The following is a 25,808-nucleotide window of genomic DNA, read 5'->3' on the forward strand; positions in this document are numbered from 1 at the left end:
CCTGACTGTCAAAATAACACGACCCGGAGCGTAGCCGCTCTTGAAATCCCTATATGCTTTGGTAGGCATCTTCGTCTTGACAAGTGTTCCGAGACGTGCTGGCGCATCCGAGATCTAGTCTAGGAAGTCGAGCTTACTCCGAATCACCACAAGACAGCACTGATACTGCCAACATATGCAAGGAACCTACAACTCGCCCAATAGATCGCCGATCGTTTCAACAACCTACGAGAAGTCCAATTGTCAGACTCTTCAAACAATTTACTCGGCAGCACAGACAGGTCTTGACCTAGACATTTCGCCAGCAACTCGCCTTCTTGAACCGAAATATCTGTGAAATGCTTGGTATTCAAGAACACATATCTTTTTGCTGAACCTATTATTTCCATTTGATGTATAAAGTCACAACTTTTGTTCCACTCAACTGCATGTCGCTGCTGTCACCAACAATAGAGCACCCTTATCATGAATACTCAGCAGTGAGTGTCACCGACGTACAGTTGAACGTATCAACCACGACTCCATCACCAGCCTGACTTGATAAGTCAAGCTGCATCCCGCAGCCTACCCAGTTCTTCATCGCCCCTTCCGCACAGGCCAGGCCATCCCCGACCGAGCAATTCAGCGACTTGTACTCCGGCTCCAGATCCAACGCCATCTGCCCGTCAATGAGGTAGACCGCGCTGCCATCGCCGCGTGTCTCTACCACCGCCACGGCAGCGTTACCAGATTCGCCGACGTAGCCAATCGCACATAGATGACCCGAGCCCTCCACGCTGAACTGACTCGAGTAGTTGGCGCTCGAGGTGAAGAGGATGCCGTCCCCACTGACCTTGAGATACCATCCGTCGAAGAACCCTCCTGGCTGACCGACACGCACCGAGAAGGGCGTGCCCGTCTCGCCGCAAGTCTTATCTATGGTCGCTGTTGGCGTCGCTGAGCTCGTGGTGCGCGTCGTGTTGAGGAAGCGGCCTGTACTGGTCGAGTTGGCGAAGCGGGTGGAGTTCCAGAAGCGTGCTGTGCTGGTGGTGTTCAGGAAGGGCGCCGACGTGATGGTATGGTTGAGCCACTTGGCCGTGGATGTCGAGTTGAGAATGCCAGAGGTTGCGTTTGTGACTTTCGCCGTGCTGGTGATGTTGAGGAATGGCGCAGATGTCGTGCTGTTGGCGAAGCGGCCCGTGCTTGTCACGTTGGCGATCATGGTTTTGTTGACGACCAGCTCTATACTTGTGAGGCTGGGTAGCCCGGTCGACATTGTTGTGTTCATGTACTTTCCGCTTGTGGTTGCATTGAACCCCGTTCCTGTGCCTGTGCTGTTGACGATACCTTTGGTGCTACTACTCTCCGAGCTGCTCGTGGATGCAGCTGCGGAAGACGTAGTCGATGAGCCAGACGTGATCACTACACCGACCTTGCTAGTGACATCAATAGAGGAGGCACTCGAGCTCATTTTGCTGCTAGTGCCGACCAAGCTCGACGACCTCTTCGTGCTCGATCTGCTTATGCTGGTCGAATTCTGAAACCTCCCCGTAGCCGTGGCGTTATGAGTGCTATTCCCGAAAGGAAACGCAGTCGTCGTCACGATGTGCGTCGTCCGCGGCGTCGAGGCCGTGATTGTAACATGCGGTATGCTCATGCACGAGCATGCCGACGAGTACGCCGCCGCCGAAGAGCAAGGCGAGGCATAGCTGGGAAGCGATGTCGCGGTCGCTGTCGCCTGGCGACCTTCCAGAGGAAATGTGCCATAGAGGAGGTCGACGACCTCGTGTCGAGCTGCCCAGCGGCGGAAGGGTTCGATCGTGGCAGTGGTCCGGTTCGAGGTCGCGTTGCTTCGAGTCACGGTCGTTGTGCTGTAGATTGTGCTGTGGTTTCTCTCCATCAGCCCTGGGACTCAAGACGCAGGGACATTTTGCAGTAGCAGCGTATTACCTCGTTGCCGGGGTCACAGTGGCTTGGAAGTATGAGAGGCAGTCTGCGGTGCCATTGCGATCTTTCGTCGGTTCTTTCCTGACGGCTTGACAGGTCCGGATTAGCTAAAGGCCCATGGATGCGACCCCGGTCGCGGGAGCATGCAGAGCTTACCTCGCAAGCAATTGTTACTAGAGCAAGCTGCAGCTACTTCTCCGACAAAGAAGAGCAATGGCGACAGCAGAAGGGTGCGCATATTGGGTGAATCAGTCGCGTCGGCGCAAACACGCCGAGTGAGCGATCACAGCGAGTGCCAGTCATCATGTACGGGTTGAGGAGACGACATGCTGGCGGCGGAGCTTTCATCTACTGCGATCGCAGCAGCTTCTGCGCTGGCGCTGCTCCTCCGATCTGGTTGATCACAAAAACTTGGAAAGGTGTGATGTGTTTCAGCAGCATTAAATTGCGGTTGTCATGCAACGCATGCCGGACAATTTGGGCCGCGTACCAATCATCACGTCCTGGCAGTTCATGGGTCCCCTGTTAGCCAGGGCAGAATGTCACCCAAATCAAGGCCCTCTTCCATAACAGCCCTCTGTTATTAAGTCAAATCAGAGAATGATCGAATTGAAGCTAGCAGATCGGCGAAGCTGACGTTCCCCTTGTTGGAGGGCTTGTAATAAGCTCTGCGATGCGCATAAGGTATGCAAGGTAGGTAACGTCCTCTGACTACACAGCTAGCAATTACGACAAGTTTCCTCTCCATCCATCTCAACTAAGTATCGTTGTCGCCCAGTCGCCGCATGATCTAGCTTGAGTCAAACATAAGTTACATAACACCGTGTGCACCTTGTTACTTCCAGTCGCTCAAGGATTAAACCTGAACCGAGGGTCCTCGGTGCTGAGGACAGCCACAGCCGGATCGGCTCCAGCAACGACGCTGTCACCTTGGAGCCTGTTACGCTTGCGATTCTCCCAGCGCATCCAAGTTGAGTAACTAGTGCAGATTACGATGGCCGCTGCACACATCCCGATATTGACGCTGATCGCAGTGATGTACCTGGGAGCCTCATGCGTAATATAGATGTTGCTCGTCAACAGCCCGGAGCAGTTCGCGATGGCAATGTACAGTCCACTCAGCAGCGCTCGAGAATTGAGGTTTGGCAAGTTCGAAACCAGCCAGGCTGAGCCAATCGGAGTTGTGGGGTAGGCCTGGGAGAGTCAGTGTTGGACGAGAACAAGAAGAGCGTGATGAGTTGAACGGAACATACACCAATAGTGCAAAGAAACATGGCAAAGTAGAGCACAGCCGTGTTACTAGTGTTGATAGATGCCAGTATGATGTAGCCGATCAAGCTGACAACAGCTGCAGCCGCAGCGTGGAAGCCTCGGTCCTGAAATCGGTCTGATGATTTGCACCAGGCAACAAGGAAAACGGCGCCAGTAAGTGCCGGCGCAACAGTGTACTAGAAGTTGCACATTAGCGAGATCTTCATTGTTGTTGAAAGCTGTACGGAGGCTTACCAGGTTTGTTTTGACAGTGCCAAAGCCAAGTCGAGCCACAATCATAGCCAGGAAGTTTGCGTTGGACGTTAACATGGTGCCGCAAACAAAGGCGATCACAAACCTGATCCACGGGTGAGGCGTCTTGAACTCAGAGAGCGACTCCTTCCACGCCACACTGGTAGAAACCTCTGGCTGCTTGACCGAATCCACTTCGAGACGAAGCTGTGCCATCTCCTTCTCCGCAGGAGTGAGGAACCAAGCGCTCTGGATGTCAGATGGCAGAAGGAAAAAGACACCGACAGCCCATAGCATCGTGAGGCCACCCTCGAGCATGAACAAGTAGGACCATGTGTAATAAGAGCCGCCTTTGATCTGGAACATGCCGTATGCGAGGAGGCCTCCGAAGGCTGACGAGCCCACCAGAGCTGCGTAGAAAATGCCGATTCGGCTGCTCAGTTCCTTTCGGGTGTACCAAGTTGACAGGTAAAAGACAACTCTGTTCAGCACATATAACGGTTAGCTCAAGACTTCTTCGACTCCAATCCTTCCTATCATCTTGGGAGAGTAACACCTACGACGCCAGGAAGCCAGACTCGCCTGCGCCAACGATGACGCGACAGGCAATCAACTGATGGAAATTCTTGGTCCAGGCCGTAGCAAAGGAAGCGGCTCCAAAGACCAGAAGCATGCCGGCCATGTTGTACCGAGCACCGAACCACTTGGTGCACATGGTCATGATGGGACCGAAGGCAATGAATGGAATCTGGTAATAGGTGAGGACTTGGTTGTACTGATTGCCAACCAGATTGAGGTCCTTTGCAATTCCGGCAGTATAGGCATTTGAGAGATTGCTTCTGTCCAGAGAACTGCAGTTGAAGATCACGAATTAGCAACTGCTTCAACCGACCTGGATCCAGAGGAGCTTACTTGAGCAGGTACGCGATCGTCAGGATCGGAAGGAGGATAAAGTCCGCCTTGAACTTCAATTTCTTGATGACGGCTGGGTCGAGCTGCATTTCCGCTGCGGAGGCCACATGGGTCGAAGCTTTCTCTGCGTTGTCAAGGGACGACCGTTTGGCGGTGGGTTCCATGATTATTCTTCTGTTTTCCTGCGGTTGAATGCAGGAGGAGAATGTCTCTGCTTTGACTCTTGTGTGGAAACGAGAAGAAAGGAGGATCTCGAGGGAAGCTGCGAGTCTGCAGGAGGTTTTCTCAGCCAGCACAACCGATGGCGGTCATTATATAGCATGGCAAGGTAGAATCCCCCGCGTATCTATCCCCACTGGATACCCCGGATTTGGGTTGTCGGGCTGGCATTCTCGACGTCGGCATCGAGATAGGGAAGACGACACCACCTCCCATCAGGGCCATCGCGGCGGGTGACCAAAGTTTAGACTAGGCAAGGTTAGTACGCGATGGTCCCGAGAGATAGTCGGATAAGCCGATCTTAAAGGCTGACTCGTTCAGTGGTCCCGTGGCAGTGGTTAGCCTTTAGCCTTCCCCGCAGATTAAAAAGGAGCTGCTCTTCCCGACCCGACATCGTCGCCGGGTCCGATATTCCAACTCGAATCCCTAGGCACGGACCACGGAGACACACGCACAACTCTTGGTCGGCCATACCGATCAATGCAAACATGGCATCCGGCGAAGCGGAAGCAATCAGAACTCGTCGTGCCTATCGCGTTCGCCGTACTCCACAGGCGTGCAACACCTGGTAAGTCATTCCGTGACAAGGCCGTTCACTCATTACCCACCTCGGCTTCTAGATGCCCCTTGCTATCTCGGACTTGGGGCTGATATTGGATCTTAGTCGACGCCGGAAAACGAAATGCGATGGCACGAAACCGCGATGCCGCCACTGTTCCTCTAGGAATGTTGTGTGTGTCTGGGATGATGGCGACAAGCCAACTCCTGTCTCGACGCCGAGCCCAACAGTTTCGACTAGGAACCGGGTCTCTATCCCGCCGAGCGTAACATCACGTTCGGACCACTCGCCATCAGTATCAGCCCTGATCGAGTTACCAGAGAGCGGACTCGCTAAAGCCTGCATCCGTATTTTCGTTGAGCGGCATCTTGCGACGGACTTTTGCTCCTTCCTCTACCCTGCACAGCTGTATTCTCATTACACCGAGTCACCGTTCCTCGCGTTTGCCATAGTTGCTCTGTGCAGCCGATATCTCGAGAATGACGAACTCGCATCCTTGCCCTACGGTTCCCCCGGAGAAGCATGCGCCCACTCTGCCTCCATTGCCCGATCCCTTGCCAAGGAAACATCGGACCAACCGAGCGGTAAGTTTAAACCTATCTCCTGAACAAGGGGGGTTATGGATCCCATGTCTAATAAATCCACAGTCCCCAACATTCAGGCCAACCTGGTCTTAGCGCTTTCCGAGCTCCTGGCTGATGTCGGGTCCGGCCACTGGATGTATGCAGGGACGGCGATCCGCATGGCCCAGATCATGCGACTAAACAAGGAGTACCACCAAGGCCACAGTCTAGAGCAGCGCGAGGTCCGCCGGCGTACATTTTGGGCTTGTCTCCTCTTTGATAGGCTGCTTGCCTTCTTGCTGACGAAGCCTCAAACACTCTCTATCACCAACATTGACATCGCTCTCCCTGCGACCGATATCTCTCTAGCTTATCAAGAAGCCACCCACGGGTTAACACTCAACCATCTTGCCACCTTCTCCCAGAGGCCCTCGGAGATCGGACTTGCCGCTTTCTTCATCAAGACGGTTGTCCTTTGGAGCGATATCGCAGACATCAAGATATGTCCCGGCCGCTTCACTGATTCACTCCCGCCAACGGATCCAAACAGCCGCTTCGCTCGTGATCATGAGGCGATGCGTAGCTGGGTAGCTTCCCTGCCGCCTGTACTCCAGTGGAACTCCCAGACCAGCCAGATTCACTCGAGCATGGGCCAGGGGCGCCTATTTGTAGCCATGCATCTGTTGATGAAGAGCGCTCTCTGCATTGCACATCAGGCCTATCTGCCGCAGACAGATGGCTCGTCGGTTCTTCTAGATATCGTCGACTCAGCGGGATGGTCGTTGCTCCACAGGGAACCCCAACTCATATCGACTGCTGTATCCGCTGCTCTTGACATTGGCGCCATTGTCACATCTCTTTTAGACGAAGGAGACGAGGACCGTACAGCTCTATTGCAATCTGCCTGGGTTGCTAGCTCCCTGCTGTCGGCCGTCAATACACTGCTTTGGCTCAAATTTGCCGATGATATTACGCCAATCACCGATCCCGAAGCTCGAAGCCGCGCTGAAACATATTTCAAGACATTCTTGAATCTGTTCGACTCTTGGAGAGCTCAAATACCAGCGGCCAAGATATGGATAATCACTCTGAAGGAGCTTGAGGCTACGTATACGGATGCATACCTCGGACAAGCCGATGAGGGAGACTTCAACGAGGTGGACGAGGCAGTTGATGGTGCCTCATCACAATGGTTACCGAATGGCCTTTCTGACCAGTCTTCGGAGTCCCAGCCAAACTCTGGTTACAGACCCAAGCCAGGGGATGGAGCACCGGCTGTAAACGATCTCTCGCTAGTGTCATTACACGATTCGCTGCGGCTGAATGTGCTAGATGAGACTACCACTGCTACGAGGCTGAAACGAAGGCGTACAGTCTGGCTGGAGCTGGCCAGCTCGTGTCCGACGTTGCTGACAGTGCCCGACGGTGCCAGTGGATTTGACATTGGCATGTGAGATAGAGCTTAGACTGCTTATTCGTGTGGACTAGGTATTTGTATCTTTCTTTATCTAGGCGGAGCGATCTCAAATGTAAATGGGCATGCGAATCTTGAGCATTACGCAACCATCGCTGTAGTGAATCGGTCTACGAATTCGCTATCTCACGCATGTGCCATTCAGCACACTTGACCCACCCAGACGCGTGAATTCAGCTCCTTTGCGTGGCAACTCAGGGGTATCAAGCGTAGATTAGCCACGAGACCCCAAATCGCCTCCGACCGTCGGAAAACCCGACACCACCGACCACCAACCCGATGCGGGGAACCGCATGCTTCGGGGTCAAGCATCTTGATGACCTGGATGCTGAAGCGATCGGCATGAGCTGGCATATCATTTAGATTTATTAGGACGTCATGGCACTCTCGGTTGTCTTCGATCCATGTTGGTGATAGCAAACCCGGAATATATCAGCAGCTATCTCGGTCTAGCAATATCTAATCTCGGACATTGTCACTCTATCTCAACGCGCGCTCCAACATGGCCCCGTCAGCTACTTCCCCAGTCACCGCAGAGGATGCCCTCCCAGCACCCATTCACCCCAGCTTCATCCCCAAGCTCGACAAAGACTTCATCGAGTACTACAACGCCCACGTGGGTAACGTGAAGTCGACGCATGAGGTGACTATTAAGGACATCCGGGCGTTCCCAGCCAAGTACGCCAGCGTCTGGTACAAGGACTACTCGTACGAGCCTTTTGTCAAGGACATCAAGATCACGGCCGACGACGGCCATGTGTTCACCGCCAGGATCTATAACCCAGACCCGTCGACCTCGCCGTTCGGAGATGGGCCTTACCCTATTCATATCAACTTTCACGGTAAGCTTCCTCGACCAATGGAGTTTGGCTATATTTGCTAATGACCACGGTGGGACAGGCGGAGGTTTCACGTTCGGCGGACTGGAGGGAGATGCCGAGCTGTGCATGACGGTCAGGACTCAGGTCGGCGTCATGCTCATGGATGTGGACTACAGATTGAGTCCAGGTGCGTGATAGACACAGGAAATGTGTTTTGTGAGGAGGCCACGATAATAACAATAGTTGCAGAGCATGACTATGGCAAGGGCCACGACGATTGCTGGGCTGCTGTTAAATGGGTATGTTATTCAAAGATACCGACCGATCTGGTTACAGATAGCTGACCGGGCCTTTTTGTTTTTAGGTTCGTGAGCACGGGTCGGAGATCAATGCGAGGAGCGATTCGATCTCCATTGGAGGCATCTCGGCTGGAGGCACCATCAGTGCTGTGATCCAGCAACAGGCTCGCGATATCGGGTTGCCATTGAAGCTCGGTAAGTCTTGGTAGAGAGCTTTTCTTTTCTTTGGCCACTGCTTTGTACTGATATTTCGTCGATTACCCCAGCCTTCCTCGGTGTCCCGCTAGTCGCCAGCCACATGTACATCAAGGAACCCGAGGAATCCCCCTACCCATCGATGGTTGAGAACGCCCTGGCACCAACCCTGAGCTGGAGCCGTCTCAAGTATTTCCAGTCCCACTACACTACCAAGAGCGCGGAGGAGAAAGCGGCCCTGGAGGCCAGGGGCGTGTTTTTCTCCGACCCGGTGGACGGCGACCTGGAAGGCCTCTGTCCGACATTCATCGCTACGGCCGAGGCAGACCCCCTTCGCGATGAAGGAGAGGAGTACGGGGCTAGGCTTGCCAAGGCGGGGGTAAAGACTACCCTGCGGAGGTATACCGGTGTGCCGCACCCTTTTATGCACATGAGGCCGATCAAGAAGGCCGTGATGTACGTGGAAGATTACTGTAGCGCCGTCAAGCAAGCTCACGGAGCGTAGATAGTTCTCAATCAATCGTGCTTCACAATTCATCTCTATAATCACTGTCGTGTTCCGATTCGTGGGAGTTTTGGTATTGATAGGCTCTGATTTGGTTGGATCTTGCGTCTTAAGACAAGTTGAGACTTGTATTACCTAAAGTCTAGCTTTAACAGGAGTCACCTGGCTGATAACCAGTCCCGCAACCTCTTCAGCCACGCCCCATGAGATCTCGAACCCGCGGCCTCCCGCACCATAGGCATGCACTACCGGCCCTCGTCTCCCCCGGCTATTATCAGGTTTCTCGACTTCAATCCGCATGCCACCCTCACGAGTTGGCCTCCGTCCTACGACATCCTTTATCACTACCTCCGCACCAAGACTGGTCGTCGTCTTCGGAAGACCAAGTGCCTCGGTCCCCAGCTCCGTGAGCGCCTTGGACAGAAGCGTCTGTCTAGTCGCAAGTCGCGGCTCCGCACACCAATCATGCGGCTCCTTGGTGCCGCCAATGATGGTGCCGCCTTCGAGCGCTCGCGGGATCACGAAGGACCACGTGCCGTCGGTATTCTGGCGCGTGGTCGTCTTGGGGTCGAGCACAGTCAGGTTCGTGAGCACGATCTGGCCCCTGGTCGGGAAGCTCTTGGGGTCACCAAAGCCCACACCGCTGGCGTTGACAACGAGCTTTACAATCCCGTGGTTCTCCGGCAGCGCGAAGGCCTCGTCCACGGACCTCAGACTCCTCTTCAGCGTGCGACCTCCACGGAGGAGGAACCGACGCAGCAGAGCCGTGCAATAAACAGGCGCGTTCACGCAGTAGGTGTCGTACCCGAAACCCAGGGTGGTGCCTACGGGGAGCTCGCTAGACTTCAGAGCGCGGTATCCTGTCAGGCCAGTCTCGGCGGCGAAACTGGCCGCGGTCTGCGCCCGGTATGCCGCGTCGGGGGAGGCGAGGAGCTCGACGGCCGGCGTGGCGATCACGCCTGTCCAGGGCTCGCGCGCGGCCTGGTAGCAAAAGACCTCGGCGGTGCGGCGGAGCCAGGCCGCTTCCCGGACGAGCTGGGGCGTGGATGCCGGGATGGGCCGGACGTGGGCGCCGGCCCAGGCCGAGGCGTAGTCGGCGGAGGAGTCATACTGACCGGGCCATTCCTGGGCGACGATTAAGACATCGTAGGACTTCTCCGGAAGAGCATCCTGGATTGACAGGGCACAGGTTAGGCCGATGACCCCGGCGCTAGAGGGAAGGGAGATCAGGATCAGTATCGAAGCGTAGTCTGGTCTTGTCCCTAGCCCGAAGCCTTTACGTACCCGATGATCACAATAGTGGGTCGTGGACTGGAACTCGATGGGGCAGCCATTGTGATAAGCTCTAGAGGGCTCTGAAATGCAAACGATTTGTGATGGGAGATATTGTTTCTCGTGCTCTCACTTCCCCTATATAATGTCGGGGCTTCCTCTCGCACCGGATGAGGTGATAGAGGAGTCCTGTTGACTCGTACGTTTTGAAGCTCCAACCAAAGCCGAATCATGCCATGATTTTGCTCGTCTATGGTGGAGCTGATCGGCTAATCCGATGGACCGAGCTACCAAAGATTTGGATCTTGCAAGAAATTGGTAGTAAACTTTGTGAAATTGTTCGGGATTGCCACATCGAATGGTGACAAGAACAAATCGCATTGACTCGGAAAGAACTAAATAGTTCGACTCTCGGCATGGAACATGCCATGAATTAGAGAGTATCGTATGAGAAGGGACGGTTGTGGTGGTCGTAATGTCTTCTGGTGAACGACAGAGAGGACTCGAATGTTCAACATTAAAGCAGGGAAGGGTGTCAAATCAGTGTAGATGGACAGACAGAGTACTGACAACCGTCCCTGGAGAGTGATTGCCTCTTTCTACGTATATGATCAAACGATGGCTTGATTGCAGGTCGCTGCCTTGTGTGAGATTGACTGGATATCCTCTTCAGCCCTTTTCTTTAGCAGATAGCGATGATTTGTTCCTCACGTTTCAGATACATAATAGCATCTTGCTATGTGTGCAATTGCTACACGGCGGTACTGTTGATCACTATGTCTTGATCACAACAAAGGACCACGAGCTCTCCCAGCTATACTTCTCACCAGGACCCTTGATCTGGGCATCAAGACGCTTCCACTCCGGGCTAAAAGGCAATCAAAGTTAGCACAATTCAATCAAATATCGAACAGAAAAGCGGGAGACTTACTGGTTGATACCATCAACCCAGTCATGGGCCTCAATAGCCACGCAAGAGCTTCGCGCGACCTTCTTCCTATCCTTGAGACCCTGCGTGCTCTTCAGATCCGCCGTCCCGTCCATCCAGTTGCAGGTGTAGATGACCACGCCGGCCTGGTCGGTCCGCAGCTCGGCCCGCACTCCGGAGAAGCTGCTCGCCAGGATGACGTCCGGGTCGTCGGCCTTGCCCTTCTCGGACGAGTCGTCAAAGACGAAGTAGCCATTGTACCCTTCGCAGGCGCCGCCGCCGCCGCAGTTGCCCGCGAATTTAGGGTCGCCCGAGGCGTGGCCGAGCTGCATGTCCGGGGCGCTGGCAAAGTCGTTGATGCTGTTGGGCTGGGCAGGCAGGACCTTGCCCGTGGGGACGGCGTCGTCGCCGGCCTCGAGCCAGCGGTTGGCGCGGGGCATGTACAGCGTGTGGTTCCAGATCTTGCTCGTGGCGGGGTCCTTGTAGGCGTCGAGGTTGAAGTAGGTGTGGTGGGTCAGCATGAGGGCTGCGCCGGGGGTTCACAGATGTCAGCTGCCGGGTCATTTATGAGGTCAAGACGGATAAAGGGACTTACGGGTGCGGGTTTCCGGCGCGGCGGCAGCCATCTTGATGTGCCAGGTGCTGTTGGCGACGCTATATGTGACCGACGCATCGACCTCGCCAGGCATGCCCTTCTCGGCATAGGCAGGGTCAGTTATCGAGAAGGTGATCGAGTCCTTCTCAGCGGCCGTGACGTTCCAGACGCGGTACGACCAGTTGTTGGTACCGCTGTGCAGAGTGTTGGGGCCGTCATTAGCCTCGGTTTGGTACTTCTTGCCGTCGAGCGTGTATGTAGCCTTGCCGATCCGGTTGACGTAGCGGCCGGGAATGGCATTGTAGACGGGGTGGCCTTTATCGACGGCTGAGAATTGAGTTGGTTAGTGATGCTTATTCTGCTGTGTAATCGGAAATGCCACTTACGATAGTATGAGGTATTATCGTACCCAAGCACGACATCGATGTCCTTGCCATCCTTGTCTTTCACAAACAGGTTGGTAAGGGTTGCGCCGTATGGAATGAACTGTCCAGTGTAAGTCAACCTGCATTCCCTAATTAGTGGCATGAGTCGTTTACCTACTTGTGCCTTGATACCGTCGGCAGAGATTGTGTATCGACCACTCTCATCGGGCTTGATGTTGACCTGGCCAAAGGCAGGAGCAGCTCCTACAAGCACAGGGAGAACTGTCGTGAATTTCATGACTACAATTACGAGTGGTCAAAACCAGGAAGTCAACCAAAGCTTATTACTGCGCCGCCTGGCACCGCGGAGAGAAAGAGCTCGGGCCCAAGAATTGACTCGATGGCTCAATATATATACCATCTTGCCTGCCCTCCCACAACCCCAGACCTCCGCATTACTCCTCAATCGTATGGTATGAGTAAGGTTACTTCACACATCACAGGGCGAACATTTCACCCAGTAGGCTACTGCTCCCGCGATGTGGTAACGGAGGGGCGGGTCCGATCGTGGATCTCAAGAAGAGCAGGGATCTACCGTTTATTGACACCACATCAGCCTGAGTTGCCCGCACTCCGACCCAGATGCCAAACTGGCGCCGGTCCGACAATGCAACTCTGGGGCACCGCGGAACTCCCATCGCCCCAGACGGCCCCCTCCAAGGCAATTTCCGGGTCTGTATGGATCCAAACAAGTTAATCGTTCGGCAAATTTCCCCGCCAGTCCCGGTAGAAGTCACCTTCTGTTTCCAATATCTACGACCGATGCATTGCGCCTGTCAGCCAAGAGAGTGCTGACACTGCAGAAGGAGCAATACCGGTCCACCAATAACTGGAGCGGAATATAGGCACTCTTGTAGATTGAAACATATTCAGGGCCAGGAACCCGATGCGAGTGAGACCGTGGAGCTGGCGAATGAGGCAGCTGCTTGACGAGTGCTATGGTTGCGGGGAGGGATACATTCTGAGCTGCAAGGATCACGACTCAGCTCTGCCCTGGCGAATATAATGCCATGGGCCTTGATCTTATATCCTTTGTAAGAATATCAGGAATGCGAGGTCTGGGCATAAGCACGAATGGTCAAGTCAGAGTCGACGTCAGCCGCGTATGAGAGGCTATCAGAGAAAGATAGGAAACAAGCATCAACTTTTGGCTGTACTTCCGGGCAAACCATAGCCCACATAGATGATTAATATGCACCGCGCACGCAAGGCATTAGTGCTTATGCCCGTCAGGGTGGTCATGTCCTTCGTGGCCGACGTCCAGCCAGTCCTCGAAGCCGTCCTCAAAGAGGTCTGCTAGCGCCGAGTCCGGGTCTTCGGTCTCCATTGATTTCTCCCAGGCGGCGAACTCTCCGTCGTTTAGCAGGCAGTAGTCCATGGCCTTTCGCAAGCGATCCTCTCCACCGTTGCGCATCTGCTGGCCGATAAAGACAAGCTCTTGCCGCCGGTCCCCCCATCGCCCCTCAAAGTCGCGGGTGATGGCCTTGCGCACTTGAGGATCTTTGGGCCATTCTTCCTCGGGCACCTCACAGCGCCAGCGGTCACCACCGGAGATAGTGAGCATGACGCCTGCTTGGGACCATTCGCCAAACTAGAATTCTCGAATTAGCACTGCAGAAGCTAGCATGAGCTTGAACCATACCAGCGAAGACCGTGTTGCTAGCCATAAGAATCCCTTGGAGCGTAGTAAAGGACCAAAAGTGGCATCCGCCATCTTGGAGGCCAGTCGTGCTTTAGGATCGAGCTGAGGCTGCTCTTCATCATCGACCTCCATGTCATCTTCCTCCTCTTCGTCACTGTTCTCGTCATTGTCAACTTCCATACCCTCGCCGTTCAGCTGGTACTCGGTCTGTATGACAACAAACACCGACTTGATCGTCTCCCACAGTCGCTCAGGATGGAACGGCCGCCTGGCGCGGTAGACGAATGTGCCAATGCCGTACTCCTCGGTCTCAGGGCTGATCTCTTCGGAGAGACTCTTCAACCACCCAGCACCTAGGGCTGCTTTCTCATATGAGAAGAGCCTCGTGTCTAAGATGTCCTTGAGGTTGAGACGAGACTTGACTGCTGTCACTGTCTTGGCGTCTGGGTTGAGCTTATTGATTACTCCCTTGATACGATTGACCTCTTCCTTTGACACCAGGTCACACTTGTTGACTATAATGACGTCGGCAAACTCAACCTGATCGACTTGGAGATCCGAGATGTTCCGGTCGTCTTCCTCGGGGACCGTGTCGCCCTGGCGGTCGACGAGAAAGTCTGCGGTGTTGAAATCCTGCATGAAGTTGACGGCGTCGACGAGCGTGACGCAGGTATCGAGGCGAGCGACACGAGACAGGCCACCGGATTTGAGAATCGCGGCCAAGCGCTTGTTGCTCTCAATGTCGCCTTCGGTTTCGGCTTCCAGATCGTGGCCTGCGGCTATGTGCATCTCCGCGAACCTGTGCGAACAACAATGTTAGATTATGGAGGGCTCGGAGACAGTAATATTGGGGAGGGCACGCACTCTTCCGAAAATGTCTCGGCGACTTGCATGGGCTCACTGACGCCAGAGCTCTCGATGACGAGATAGTCGACCTGCTTGTCGCCAGCGAGGCGAGCTACTTCCTCGAGCAGGTCACCTCGCAATGTACAGCAAATGCAGCCGTTTTGCATAGCGACGACCTGCTCCTCCTTTCGCGTAACATCGTGTGTGGAGAGAAGAGCTGCGTCGATGTTCAGGGCACCAACGTCGTTGACAATGACACCGATCCGCAGGCCGTGATCGGGTGAAGTCAAGATGTTTTCCAGAAGCGTGGTCTTACCGGCGCCGAGGAAACCGCTGAGGAGAGTCACAGGGAGACGCCTGTCAGCCCTGGTGACCGCCGTTGACGTCTCGGGGCTTGAAGCAGGGTCCTCGAGTAATCCAGGCGCCATGATTCCTGTTCTTTCTTATGACAAAAGAGAATCTCAATTTTAATGTTTGTGGGTTTACCAAATTGTATCAATGATTAAAGAGCCCTCTATTTCGGCGGACAGGATACCGAAGCATTTATACGTGCCAGGAGGGTTCTCGTATCTCATATCGACCCCTGCCTCCCTATTACTTAGGAAGTACATTTCGCACCATAAGTATCTTCTCATCATACTATTCTGCGAGTAACGCTCCTACCACCTTGCACGATGACAATGCACCATGCTTGTCCATACTGGGCCGTGTTAGTGAGACTCTAGACGACAGCGGCACCCGGATGGTCAAGACAAGCCTCGTTCGGCCGGGGTCTTGCCGGCACCCGGTGTTGCGCTAGGACTCTCCTGAGTAATTTCCGATTGTTGATTGGGTAGAAAAAGGTATATTCCTCCGCACCTCGCCAGATGTATTGTGGTCCCGGAACACCCTGATGGCCATCATTGATAAACACTGGTTTCTGATGGGCCAAGGAAGACTCGATGAAGACGTGCGGGAGCTAAAGCAGCGTGACGAGGAATAGTGGCCGAAAGGGTGCGACACTGAATGTCACTAGTCATTATCCAATGAATGTGCAAATGAATACTCTTCGTGGCATATAAGGGCACACAGATACAAGACATATTCCTACAAAGGTTGAGTTCGGTTTCCAGCTGAAGAGATCTTTAAGCACTCGAAACAGTGATGAAGCATGCGGCATTTCGTTACATCTTGTTACAAGAGTGAATCTCTGCACTCACGCTATCGTTCTCGCTATTTGTAGTCTATGTCACTCGATTTGAATGATCCGGATTTTTTGTTTTCCTTCTAATACCACGTTCTGTTTTACATCAGTTTCGTATGAAGGTGTTGCCTTATTGCATGATTTCAATGAAAGAGTAAAGCTTGATATGACCAGTATGTTACATTACGCCTCGGAACGTGCTCTTTTTGCGTCGACCAATCCACTCAGTTCCGTGGCTTTCCGGTATACTGACAGCCATTGAGCTCTGGTGAAGGGCGTCCCTCTCGCTTTCATAAAGCTTGTGAGTTTGGAGTCCAGATCTTTCAATACATCAGGTCAGCTGGTTGGACCCCATATGATGCAACGGAAATCTTACCTTGTAGCGACATCTTTTGTGCTGGCTGGAGCGAGTAGCGATCTGGCCCCTCGTGAACCAGAACCAAGTCCTTGGGAAGAGTCGTGCCTACCGAGTCCAGAGTCAGGGCCTGTTGCAATAACAAGACCGTGCAGATAGAGACGCTCACCTTCAGGAATAGCATAAACCATGAGATCGGCCCTCGCTCGCTTTACCAGCCAATGTTGCAACGGCGAGTTAGATTGCATGGCGGCACCGTTCGGGCCTTTAACCGTTAGTTTATGCATATTGAAGCTCGCTTGATCCATGACCCTACCTTTGTAGGTCGCCGCGTCGAGTGCCTTGGGCAAGACCCAGCCCTGGGGGGCGTTGATGTCGAAATTGCGACGGCCCCAGCGCCCGTTCCATTCCCGCAGTTGGATGTCGGGACCATAATTGATCCGGAAAAGCTCCTTGGGGAACTTCCTGAACGTCGCTATCAGGCCGGGCGGAGGATCCATGGTGGATGTGTGTCTCAGAGGCACGAGCAAGGCGTTCCCCGAGATGAAGTGTTGATGTTGTCGATGTTGTCGACACGCGTCATTTCGTTTGTCGAAGTCGTGTTTCTTTCGTTCTCGGGCGATAGGGCGCTGATTAGTCATGGTGGAGCTCGTTTCAGGGATCGCAAGGGGCGCTGAAGCCCCTGGCGTTTGCTTAATGCTACCCGCTAGAGTCAACTATCCGCTCCACTGATTGCCAGAAACACCACCGCCATGAGCATCACCAGAGCTACGATTTCACAGATGAACAGATAAACGAACAATATACTAGGTATCTACCACTGCAGCCCTAAACAGATCCCTTTCCCTTCAATTCTTATACTCGATGTTAAACGGCAACAGCTTGAGAGCATCATAATCCGCCGCATTCTCCCGGTCCCCAAAGATACGCAGCCCTCGCACCAGGAACGCATACCTCCCAGCCGGCAGGATCTTGCCCTCCTGCGTCATCCCCGTAAACGGCTTGACAAAGTACCGCCGCGGCACCCACTCCGCAGGGAACCCGCCGATGCTGCCCACGACCTCGACGCCGAGGACATCAGTCGTGGGCACGCCGGCCGGAGCGTCGAGCGCGACGATGTCGCACCTCAGCAACGACGTGCCGGCATCGAGCTGCATCACCGCCGCCGGCAGATTCGGTAGCGGGTTCATCCCCTCTGTGCCGGGAGGCAGCTCCGGAGACGTCGGGATCGGCAGCGTGAAGTTCGAGTCCGCTGGGATGGGATCGAGGTTCAAGTTGCTGTAGCGGAATGTAAACGTGCGCTCTGGGTCCAGCATCTTTGGCGCGGAGTACATGCTGCCCGCGACGCCGAGGTACGGCACCGCCAAGTTCTCGCCGTTGGTCCCGTTCAGCACGACGTACCCGCTGTACACCGGCAATCTCTTCTCGTCTAGTCCAGCGGGTGGCGTAGGCCGGATCGTGAGCTCGGCCGAACCTCCCGCCGGCACGGTGATCACGTCGGCCGAGAAGCTCAGCTTCGCCGCGGCACCCTCGGCGATCGGATTCGGGAACGGCGCCGGGTATAGCCTCTCGGTGTTGTACGTGTACATGGTCAAGGCCGGCACGTGTCCGACGGAGAACGTCACGGCCTTGCCGCCAGTGTTGCGCAGCGTGACGGTCGCGCTGCCGACGAGGTGCTCCGTGTCGTTGAACGAGACGCTCGACGGGCTCGGCACGGTGCGCGCGTTGGCCGCGTCCCAGGCCTGCACCAGCCCGGCGCCCTGCTGCGGCACGGGCGCCAGCCCGGCCCAGAGCTTGTCGTAGTCGATGAAGGGCTTTGCCTGTGCCGTCGACGACAGCAGGCTCATCAGCGTCTGCGGGTCCCTGATCCCGCGGTGCTGCATCAGCAGCGCCATGACGGCCGCCGTCTGGGGCGTGGCCATCGACGTCCCCGACGCGACGGCGAAGGCGCCCAGGTCCAAGGGGAAAGTGGACAGTACGTCTCCGCCGACGGCGGCGAAGTGCGGGTAGAGGCCGACCTCCCACGTCGGGCCCCAGCTGGAGAAGTAATTTACGAGGCCGCCGTCCCCCACGGTGTTGGGGTAGGAGACGGCGATCGGCCTGGCGTAGACGGGGTCGGTGATCTTGACGAGGATCGGGACGCCGGAGGTGAGGAGCTGGCGCCACTCCTTGCCCTGCTGGTAGGTCGTCATGCCCAGGCCCTTGAGGGTTGGGAGGTCGTCGATGACGGGGGAGAAGGCGCTGAGAGAAGGTGAGGAATTTGTTAGTCTCAGATGGATGCATTGGCAAAATGCCGGAGGCGAACTCACAAGCTATCTTGGTTGTAGTAGATCATGATGTACTCCGCCCCCTTGGCGACGAGGTTATTGGCAATAACCCAGTCGCTGCAGATGGCGTACTCGACGAGCACGATCTTGCCCTTCAGATCAGGCGTGTCGTCAGACAGCGGATTGCACGCGTTCCACGCCCCGTCCGTAGTATAATTCGGCGTGACAACCCACAGCGGCAGCGTCACGTTGGGGAACTTGGGCCGTCCCTCCATCCACCCGAACGACGTCTTGTTCCCGCAGCCCTCGCCGATCGCAGCCCTGCCCTCCACCAGGACGAGGGGGATCTCGATGTTCTCCACCGACGCGACCGCCGTCACGCCGCGCCCGTCGGCCGCCGTGCTGGCGTAGAACAGGCCCGCGCTCCCGCTGTTCCCCGCCGCGACGGTGCACGGCACGCCGGCGGCCACGATGCGCGAGACGGCCACGGCCCAGGGGTCCTCGGCCCACCCGGAGTTGCCACCGATGGAGCACGTGATGACGTCGCACCCGTCCTCGTACGCCCTGTTGAAGGCCGCGACCAGGACGTCCGTGGCCGTGTTGTCCACGCACCCAAACACCTTGTACATGCCGAGCTCGGCGCCGGGAGCCGCGCCCGAGAACCCGAGCTCGTTGCGCTCCCTCTGCGCGCCGATGATGCCCGCCACGTGCGTCCCGTGGCCCTGGCAGGTGTCCAAGGGGTCCGGGTCCGGTCGAGGGGTGTTGTACCCGTTGTAGTCGTCGCCCACGAGGTCGGTGCCGAAGGACACGGGGCAGCCCGGGCCGAAGCACCCGCCCAGCGCCGGGTGGCGGTAGTCGACGCCCGTGTCGATGATGCCGATGCGGATGCCCTTGCCGGTGACGCCCGCGGCGAGGAGCTTGTCGACCTGGGTCTGGACGTGGGTGGACAAGGTGCCGTTCTGGCCTGGCGCTCTGCGGGCTAGACTGGGTGCGGGTGGGACGGTGCTGTTGTTGTGGCCGAACCCGGCGGGTCTGATCTTGGAGTCCGGGAGAGGGACGATGCGGACGGGCCATACCTTCTTGACGACTGGGATGCTGGCGATCCTACTGGTGGTCTTGACTGGATCTACGTCTATGCCCTTGTCTAGCTGGAAGGATGAGCCCTTGAAGAGCGAGTATGACAGAGTCATCCGCTTGGAGGCCGGCAGACCTTTGCTCTGGAGGTCACTGTAGAACGACGACTCGTCGTTCTGAGATGATCTGTTAGCATTTTATTACACAATTCGGGAGTAATCATAGGAGCGCTGACTTGACCATTGTTGAACTCGACAATATAGGCACCTGGAACGATGTCTGTCTTCTGGCCCGGATCATAGCCGATGGGGACCGCAGCAAGTGCGGAGCGTGCCAGAGCCAAGCTCAGCAGCGCCGAGCACCAACGGACCATCTCGACTTACAGGGCTGGCCAGGGAAGCAAAGGACCGGTAAGAACTGGTCCTCACCCAAACCAGAAGACAGAGAGCGCATCATCGTGGCTCGGCCTCACCATTAATACTACTCACAGCAGGTAAGCCCGATTTCCAGCAAGGCCGATTCCTCTGTACGTGCTACCACGGACTCTCGAGAGGGAAGGTTACCTTCTATCTTTGATGCGACAGTGACCTGCTAGCTCGAGGCACAGAGTCGTGATAGGGAAGATTGTGGATCTGTCGGTGACATGTACAGGGGTCCAATCTGCGCTCGTCGTTACATTGTTCCTGAGGTCTTGGCAGTGCCTAGAGCCAGAATGGAAGTTGCTTTTGGTGATGCCCAGCACGCCACAGCCGCCTGCCAAGGGCAGCTAAGCTTTCATGGCTACGCATTCGCGTTTGTGGCTTTCAACATGAATGAATTTACAGTCTACAGAGGAACTTACAACGGGGTTCATCGAGTCACAACTGGATGATCACAGTCAATGGGGAGTAAGGCAAGTAAACTTGAATGGAGACCAATAGAGAACGAATCTGATCTCATTTAGACTTTAGAGAAATAAGAGCCATGATCCTTTAGAACGATGGCCAAGTCTCCATGCTTGTAGAACGTGGGAGTTATAAGAGAAGAGAAGTCGAGAATTGCGTCTGGGGTCTTTTCCATCGCGAAAGAAAGCCCTTGCCTCTCCCTCGTCTGTGCCTTCGTGGCGTGGCGCCGACGGCGGCAGCGACCGCTTAGACCAGATCCTTGGGCTGCTTGGCCTCGTAAATGTCGGTAACGTGGCCCTCTGTGGTGTTGCCCTCGGCCTCTCCGAGGTTGATGCGCTTCTCGACGGCGGCGGTGGTCTTCTCGTTGAGCGAGTTGTCCTCGAACACTGTGGCACCAAAGCAGTCAGTACGATGGTCATGCGTGCAAAAATGGTCATCAGAGAAGTCAGAGAAAGGAAACGTACAAAAGGCAAGCTCCTCGAGGGTGCGGTTGTACGTCTCGGGGTAGATGGTGTAGACGATGCAGAACTCAAAGAAGATCCAGCCGCAGTAGATGGCCAGGTAGCGCCACTTGATGGCGTCGAGGGCGATCGAGTTGACGTTGGTCGAGAAGAAGCCGGCGAGCTTGCCAAAGATCTGCTGGGTGCCGATGCCGCGCGAGCGCATGGCGTAGGGCCAGATCTCGATGAGGTAGGTGTAGGTCAGGGCGTTGTTGCCGATGTTGTAGGTCGGCGAGTAGGCAAAGTACCAGAACAGGGCCGAGATGCCCGCGGCCTTGTTCTTGACGCCGGCGTCCTCGGCGGCCTGCAGGCGCTCAAGGGAGACGGTCATGGCGATGAAGACGGTGCACATGAGCAGGGCCGAGGTCATGAACATGCGGCGGCGGGGGAAGCGCGTGATGATGAGCGCGGCGGTGGTGGCGGTCAGGAAGCTCCAGCAGGCGTTGGCGAGGTTGATCCGCGTCTTGGCGTACGTGGTCGTGTAGCCCATCATGCTGAAGAGGACGCTCGAGTAGTAGCTCAGCAGGGTGTTGCCGGACAGCTGGGTGAAGAGGCCGATGAAGGCGGTGATGAGGACGCGGCGGCGCATGGCTGCTGTCCTGATGAGGTCCAGCCAGGACTGCTTGGACAGCTCCATCTCAACGCGGATGGTCTCGCGGATCTGGGCAATCTCGGCCTGGACCATAAGCGAGTTGGGGTCGCCCTCGGCGTGATACTTGACCAAGATGGCGGCGGCCTCCTCCTCACGGTCCTTGGAGACCAGGAAACGAGGCGATTCCGGCAGAAGGCTGTAGGGGGAGTAGTTGGTTAGACTTGATCTCATCTCCTTGCTCGCTTGCACCGAGGCCTTGAAAGGGCGTGTGAGGAGAGCGCGGCATCAAGATACTTACAAGACGGTGCAAATCTGCAACAATGAAGGGCAGATCTGAAGAAGCGAAGGCAGACGCCATGCCCAGTCAGATTTTATGTCGGTGGTGCCCAGGGCAATAGCCGAAGCCAGGATCTGCCCAATAAAGTAGGACGAGTTGAACATGGAGGTCAGGACGGCACGCTCCTTGGGGTAGCCCAGCTCTCCGATGAGGGCGGAACCCGAGATGATGCAGAACAGAATACCCATACCCAGGATCATGCGGGCAACGATGTACATGCCGACTGTGGAAGACGCGTTAGAGGGAAAGAAGTAAAGGAAATAGTTCACGCGGCTTGGAGAAGACTTACCATGCTGGGCAAAGCCTTGGAGGAGGGCACCGACGACCATGATCAGGGATCCAAGCATGATGGACCACCTGCGGCCGTACTTCTCAGCGAACCAAGGGGCGATGGGGATAGCGAAGATGGAACCGAGCTGGTAGCACGAGTTGACGAAGCCAAGTAGGCCAGGCTCAACGGCATATTCGTCCTTGGCATTCTTGCGACCGCCACCCATATCTAAGCGTGCGGTTTACATATTAGAAGAAGACACCAGCAGACAGGCAGTGAGCGCATTTGTGATTTGACGTCCCGACCCCGAGTATGGGAATATGGGAGGCACATCAAAAGATGGGGCAGACATCAAGGCTTGGCTTACACTTGTGGAAGGGTTGGGCGAACTGCAGCGTGTTGATGAGCTGCGAGTCGAAACCCGAGGTCATCTCGACGCCCATGCAGCACAGGAAGAGCCACACGTACATGATGCGCATGTTGCGCTTCTTGTACCATGGCACCTTGTCCTCCTCGACGAGGCGAGTGACGATGGGGTCGGCGGTGTGTCCGACGTTGACCATGATGGGCAAACTTTTGGTCTGCGACCGGCTAACAAATAAATTGGTTCGTTGTCGAAGAGGGAGAAGAAGAGATCTCCGGTCGTGCGGGCTCCGGCTACCGTTTCTCACTCAGACCTGGACCGCAAGACGCCCGCTATCAAAGCGAAGTGCGGAGAGTGAGAGTCTTGAACTGCAGGGTTGGCAAGACAAAGGGAGACGGTACAAGGGCAATACGAGGGACAGACGCGGAGAGCAGCGGCGCGGGGGGTTATGTATCGAGCGAGTCGGTAGGAAAAGGATCCGCTCATGATCTCCGTCCCGTGTCTCCTACCCCATTTGGGGATGCAAGCCCGTGGGGATCGAATGTGAAGTGTGGAAGTAAGCCCGGCCCGGACGCCAGACCCCCCCCCCTTTTTTTGGTCTGGGGATCGTCGGTCTGGCTGCTTGGGATTGAACACCACTGTGACAACAGAAATGCCTGACGGACCACCACCACACCACAGGATAGTCTGCTCGCCAAGACTTCGCTTCTCCTCCACTATTCCAGACCTGTTACCCCAACTGCCAAGCCGACCTCGAGGTGTGTCGGCCCGTACGCAGGCCGTCCCAGGTCGTTGGAGCTTCGCCGCATGCGTGCTTGATTTATCCGCGGCATGGGCAGTACACCCGCACGATTCCTTCACTGCAACGTATATTTTGCTTTCCGGTGGGATGGTAGGGAGGCTTTGCGTGCACAGGACTGGCCAATTGGCCCGACACGGGGGATCCCAGTTGTTGTCAATGCCCTTTCATGCCGGGTAAAGGCGCGCCAAGCCTTCTGGCGAGAGCAGGGCCAGCAGGTTGATCAATCAGATCGAATGTGCGCCAGGCTGACACCCACTTCCCAGATGGCCCAATGGCACTGTGTGCGCACAATGGGCTGCTCGGTCTGTAATAGGAGCGCATGCATGGTTATTGGGTCCGTGCCGTGTGTGTGTGATCGAAGCATCCTCTCCCCCTTGGCTTCCAGAATGCGCCTAGGGCGAGATTGACGGCGGCAGGCGCTGGGTACCAAGTCTCCCAAGCCAGACGGCTCAGGGCGCTACTCGCGACAAGATCAAAGAAGCATCAGCCAGCGAGAGCACGGCCTTTTCCGTGGCTCGCTGTGCCTCGCTGTGCCTCTCGGTACTCCGGACTTTGCCCTGTTCGCTTTGGTCTGGGCCGAATGGAGCAAAGAACCGGCAGTTGCTTGGCATCGCCGGCGTCGAGACTAACTCAGGAGTATTTCCACGAATGAATTAGATCTCTTTCTTTTCCACGGATACGGGGTGCAGAGATTCACTCCGACGAGTCAGCCCAAAACTCCGCATTGTTGGTGTGGCCAGCGCTGGTCGCATCGTAAAGCCAGTTTCCCCAGTGTGGGAGTGTGGGGGACGTGGAGTGCCGGACCGGCCAACCGAAGACCGGGCCATGAAGGATTCGCTGGCATTTCGGCAACAAGGTCGGCAGAGCGCTGGGATTGGCCGAGGCGCTCTTTTCACGACGACCTAAACCAACGGCTCGAACGTTTTAACCTTCTTGACCTCGTGCCAACCCTACAGATCCAACCAAACCATTACCCCGATCCATCCCATCCCATCCCATCGCATTTGCGCTCGCATCCCTGACCCAGCCCATCCTCACACCCTAGCGAGATGGCGAACTGTCGGTTTCTTTTTTGAGACCCGATCGGGGGACTGTATAATTTCGATCCGGGGACGGTTTTTTTTACACCGCCTTCCTTTTTGGTCATGCGCGTCAGGTCCCACCCCCACCAAATTTAGCAGGCCAAAAGAACAACACAATACATGAGAGTAGAACACACAATACAATATTGTAATTACAAAAATAAAGCTATTTAAAGTCTACTAGCGGCCTAATTTATTGATTTCTATAGAGTTTTTTAAATAGATGCTTTTTAATAGCTAGAAGGGGTTATTCTAACCTTTAGATAAGCCTTATTAATAAGGTATCTAACTATAATAGTAACTAGCTCTTATTTAAGAACTTTAGTCTTATTATCTAGCTCTCTAAGACTTTAGGTAAAGCTATAGTTAAATTAAAGTTATTTCTATCTATAGAGATCTTAATAGTTAACTTAACTTTAATAGTTTAAATCTCTATCTTATCTTTAGTTATTATAATTTAGTCTAGTATTATAGCTAATAGAGCTTAGTCTTATAGCCTTTAAATAGGCTGCTATATAAGTCTTACTCTCTTTATTATCTTCTATTAGAAGGGATTATATCTAAGGCTTTAAGAAGTTAATTAAGCTATAGATCTTAATATTAAGATTATTAATAGAGGGCTACTATCTTAAGATCTACTCTTAAGAGTCCTAACTTAATAAGGCTTAATAATTAATAGTTATTAATTATTATTATTAAGGCTTCTCTTAAGCTATTAATAAGGATAGTAGTTACTTTTAGTAATAGCCTTATCTATCTTAAGCTTCTCTAGAATTATATAGCTATAGAGTAGGCTAAATTAATAGAAGAATTAATCTTAATAAGGCTCTAAATTAATCTCTTTAACTAAAGAGCCTTTAGCTAAGTATTTTTAATAGTTTATAAGATTAATAGCTTTATAAGAAAGCTTATATATTATTATATCTAGCTAGTATTTATCTAAGAATTCTTAATAGCTCTTAAGCTTTTAGTCTTTAACTTATTACTTAAACTTTATCTCTTTAATTATTATTATTATCTTAATTATCTTTACTATATTAAAGAGATTACTAAAGCTCTTATAGAGATAGCTTTTAAGAGTATAATAAGCTGATTTAATAAATAAGATTATAATCTAGCTAAAGTTAGAATAGATTTAAATCTAAGTCTCTATCTAATCTTATTTTACTAATAGATACTATTTCTTAAGATATCTAATAATTAGCTTTTAATTAATAAAATCATACTCTAGCTATATCTATATCTTATTAAAAGCTTTCTTAGAGTAGGAATAGATAAGTCTTATCTTGTGACGATCCTTGATCCCAAGAGGCAAGACTACTTCGTAGGATCGGAAGCGTGTGGGTTTATGTAAGCAGTAAGTGATGGGCGCTGCTGAGCAATGGTGGTTGACTTGATCGTAGCTAAGATAGC

General features: G+C 54.2%; 11 protein-coding genes across 11 annotated transcripts; 2 read left to right on the forward strand and 9 right to left on the reverse strand.

Moving 5' to 3' along the window:
• Window positions 1-463: 463 nt before the first annotated feature.
• On the reverse strand, window positions 464-1,450 carry E0L32_003180 (uncharacterized protein; the record flags this gene model as incomplete). Its single annotated transcript, XM_031137452.1, has 1 exon — window positions 464-1,450. One exon carries the CDS (start codon window positions 1,448-1,450, stop codon window positions 464-466), a length of 987 nt encoding a protein of 328 aa, XP_030999248.1.
• Window positions 1,451-1,550: 100 nt separating this feature from the next.
• Window positions 1,551-2,164, reverse strand: E0L32_003181 (uncharacterized protein; the record flags this gene model as incomplete). Its single annotated transcript, XM_031137453.1, has 3 exons — window positions 1,551-1,884; window positions 1,930-2,014; window positions 2,083-2,164. 3 exons carry the CDS (start codon window positions 2,162-2,164, stop codon window positions 1,551-1,553), a joined length of 501 nt encoding a protein of 166 aa, XP_030999249.1.
• A 611-nt stretch (window positions 2,165-2,775) lies between these two features.
• E0L32_003182 (uncharacterized protein) lies at window positions 2,776-4,505 on the reverse strand (the record flags this gene model as incomplete). Its single annotated transcript, XM_031137454.1, has 5 exons — window positions 2,776-3,120; window positions 3,180-3,374; window positions 3,433-3,910; window positions 3,990-4,280; window positions 4,342-4,505. 5 exons carry the CDS (start codon window positions 4,503-4,505, stop codon window positions 2,776-2,778), a joined length of 1,473 nt encoding a protein of 490 aa, XP_030999250.1.
• A 543-nt stretch (window positions 4,506-5,048) lies between these two features.
• E0L32_003183 (uncharacterized protein) lies at window positions 5,049-7,136 on the forward strand (the record flags this gene model as incomplete). Its single annotated transcript, XM_031137455.1, has 3 exons — window positions 5,049-5,128; window positions 5,285-5,703; window positions 5,767-7,136. 3 exons carry the CDS (start codon window positions 5,049-5,051, stop codon window positions 7,134-7,136), a joined length of 1,869 nt encoding a protein of 622 aa, XP_030999251.1.
• Window positions 7,137-7,658: 522 nt separating this feature from the next.
• Window positions 7,659-8,976, forward strand: E0L32_003184 (uncharacterized protein; the record flags this gene model as incomplete). The annotated part of the gene is made up of 5 exons (XM_031137456.1): window positions 7,659-7,998; window positions 8,057-8,164; window positions 8,227-8,276; window positions 8,342-8,471; window positions 8,543-8,976. The coding sequence occupies 5 exons, from the start codon at window positions 7,659-7,661 to the stop codon at window positions 8,974-8,976; spliced, it is 1,062 nt and encodes a 353-aa protein (XP_030999252.1).
• Window positions 8,977-9,111: 135 nt separating this feature from the next.
• Window positions 9,112-10,310, reverse strand: E0L32_003185 (uncharacterized protein; the record flags this gene model as incomplete). The annotated part of the gene is made up of 2 exons (XM_031137457.1): window positions 9,112-10,186; window positions 10,261-10,310. The coding sequence occupies 2 exons, from the start codon at window positions 10,308-10,310 to the stop codon at window positions 9,112-9,114; spliced, it is 1,125 nt and encodes a 374-aa protein (XP_030999253.1).
• Window positions 10,311-11,022: 712 nt separating this feature from the next.
• Window positions 11,023-12,434, reverse strand: E0L32_003186 (uncharacterized protein; the record flags this gene model as incomplete). Its single annotated transcript, XM_031137458.1, has 5 exons — window positions 11,023-11,116; window positions 11,180-11,702; window positions 11,772-12,098; window positions 12,158-12,257; window positions 12,315-12,434. 5 exons carry the CDS (start codon window positions 12,432-12,434, stop codon window positions 11,023-11,025), a joined length of 1,164 nt encoding a protein of 387 aa, XP_030999254.1.
• Window positions 12,435-13,409: 975 nt separating this feature from the next.
• Window positions 13,410-15,112, reverse strand: E0L32_003187 (uncharacterized protein; the record flags this gene model as incomplete). Its single annotated transcript, XM_031137459.1, has 3 exons — window positions 13,410-13,787; window positions 13,839-14,637; window positions 14,703-15,112. 3 exons carry the CDS (start codon window positions 15,110-15,112, stop codon window positions 13,410-13,412), a joined length of 1,587 nt encoding a protein of 528 aa, XP_030999255.1.
• Window positions 15,113-16,045: 933 nt separating this feature from the next.
• Window positions 16,046-16,722, reverse strand: E0L32_003188 (uncharacterized protein; the record flags this gene model as incomplete). Its single annotated transcript, XM_031137460.1, has 3 exons — window positions 16,046-16,187; window positions 16,244-16,487; window positions 16,539-16,722. The coding sequence occupies 3 exons, from the start codon at window positions 16,720-16,722 to the stop codon at window positions 16,046-16,048; spliced, it is 570 nt and encodes a 189-aa protein (XP_030999256.1).
• A 348-nt stretch (window positions 16,723-17,070) lies between these two features.
• E0L32_003189 (uncharacterized protein) lies at window positions 17,071-19,936 on the reverse strand (the record flags this gene model as incomplete). Its single annotated transcript, XM_031137461.1, has 3 exons — window positions 17,071-18,463; window positions 18,532-19,739; window positions 19,799-19,936. The coding sequence occupies 3 exons, from the start codon at window positions 19,934-19,936 to the stop codon at window positions 17,071-17,073; spliced, it is 2,739 nt and encodes a 912-aa protein (XP_030999257.1).
• A 757-nt stretch (window positions 19,937-20,693) lies between these two features.
• On the reverse strand, window positions 20,694-22,710 carry E0L32_003190 (uncharacterized protein; the record flags this gene model as incomplete). Its single annotated transcript, XM_031137464.1, has 5 exons — window positions 20,694-20,833; window positions 20,912-21,735; window positions 21,838-22,099; window positions 22,166-22,375; window positions 22,515-22,710. 5 exons carry the CDS (start codon window positions 22,708-22,710, stop codon window positions 20,694-20,696), a joined length of 1,632 nt encoding a protein of 543 aa, XP_030999258.1.
• Window positions 22,711-25,808: the final 3,098 nt, after the last annotated feature.

This window comes from Thyridium curvatum (genome assembly GCF_004353045.1).
Source record: "Thyridium curvatum strain D216 chromosome Unknown NODE_13_length_580902_cov_83.771903, whole genome shotgun sequence".
In the NCBI taxonomy this organism is placed as follows: Eukaryota; Fungi; Ascomycota; class Sordariomycetes; order Thyridiales; family Thyridiaceae; genus Thyridium; species Thyridium curvatum.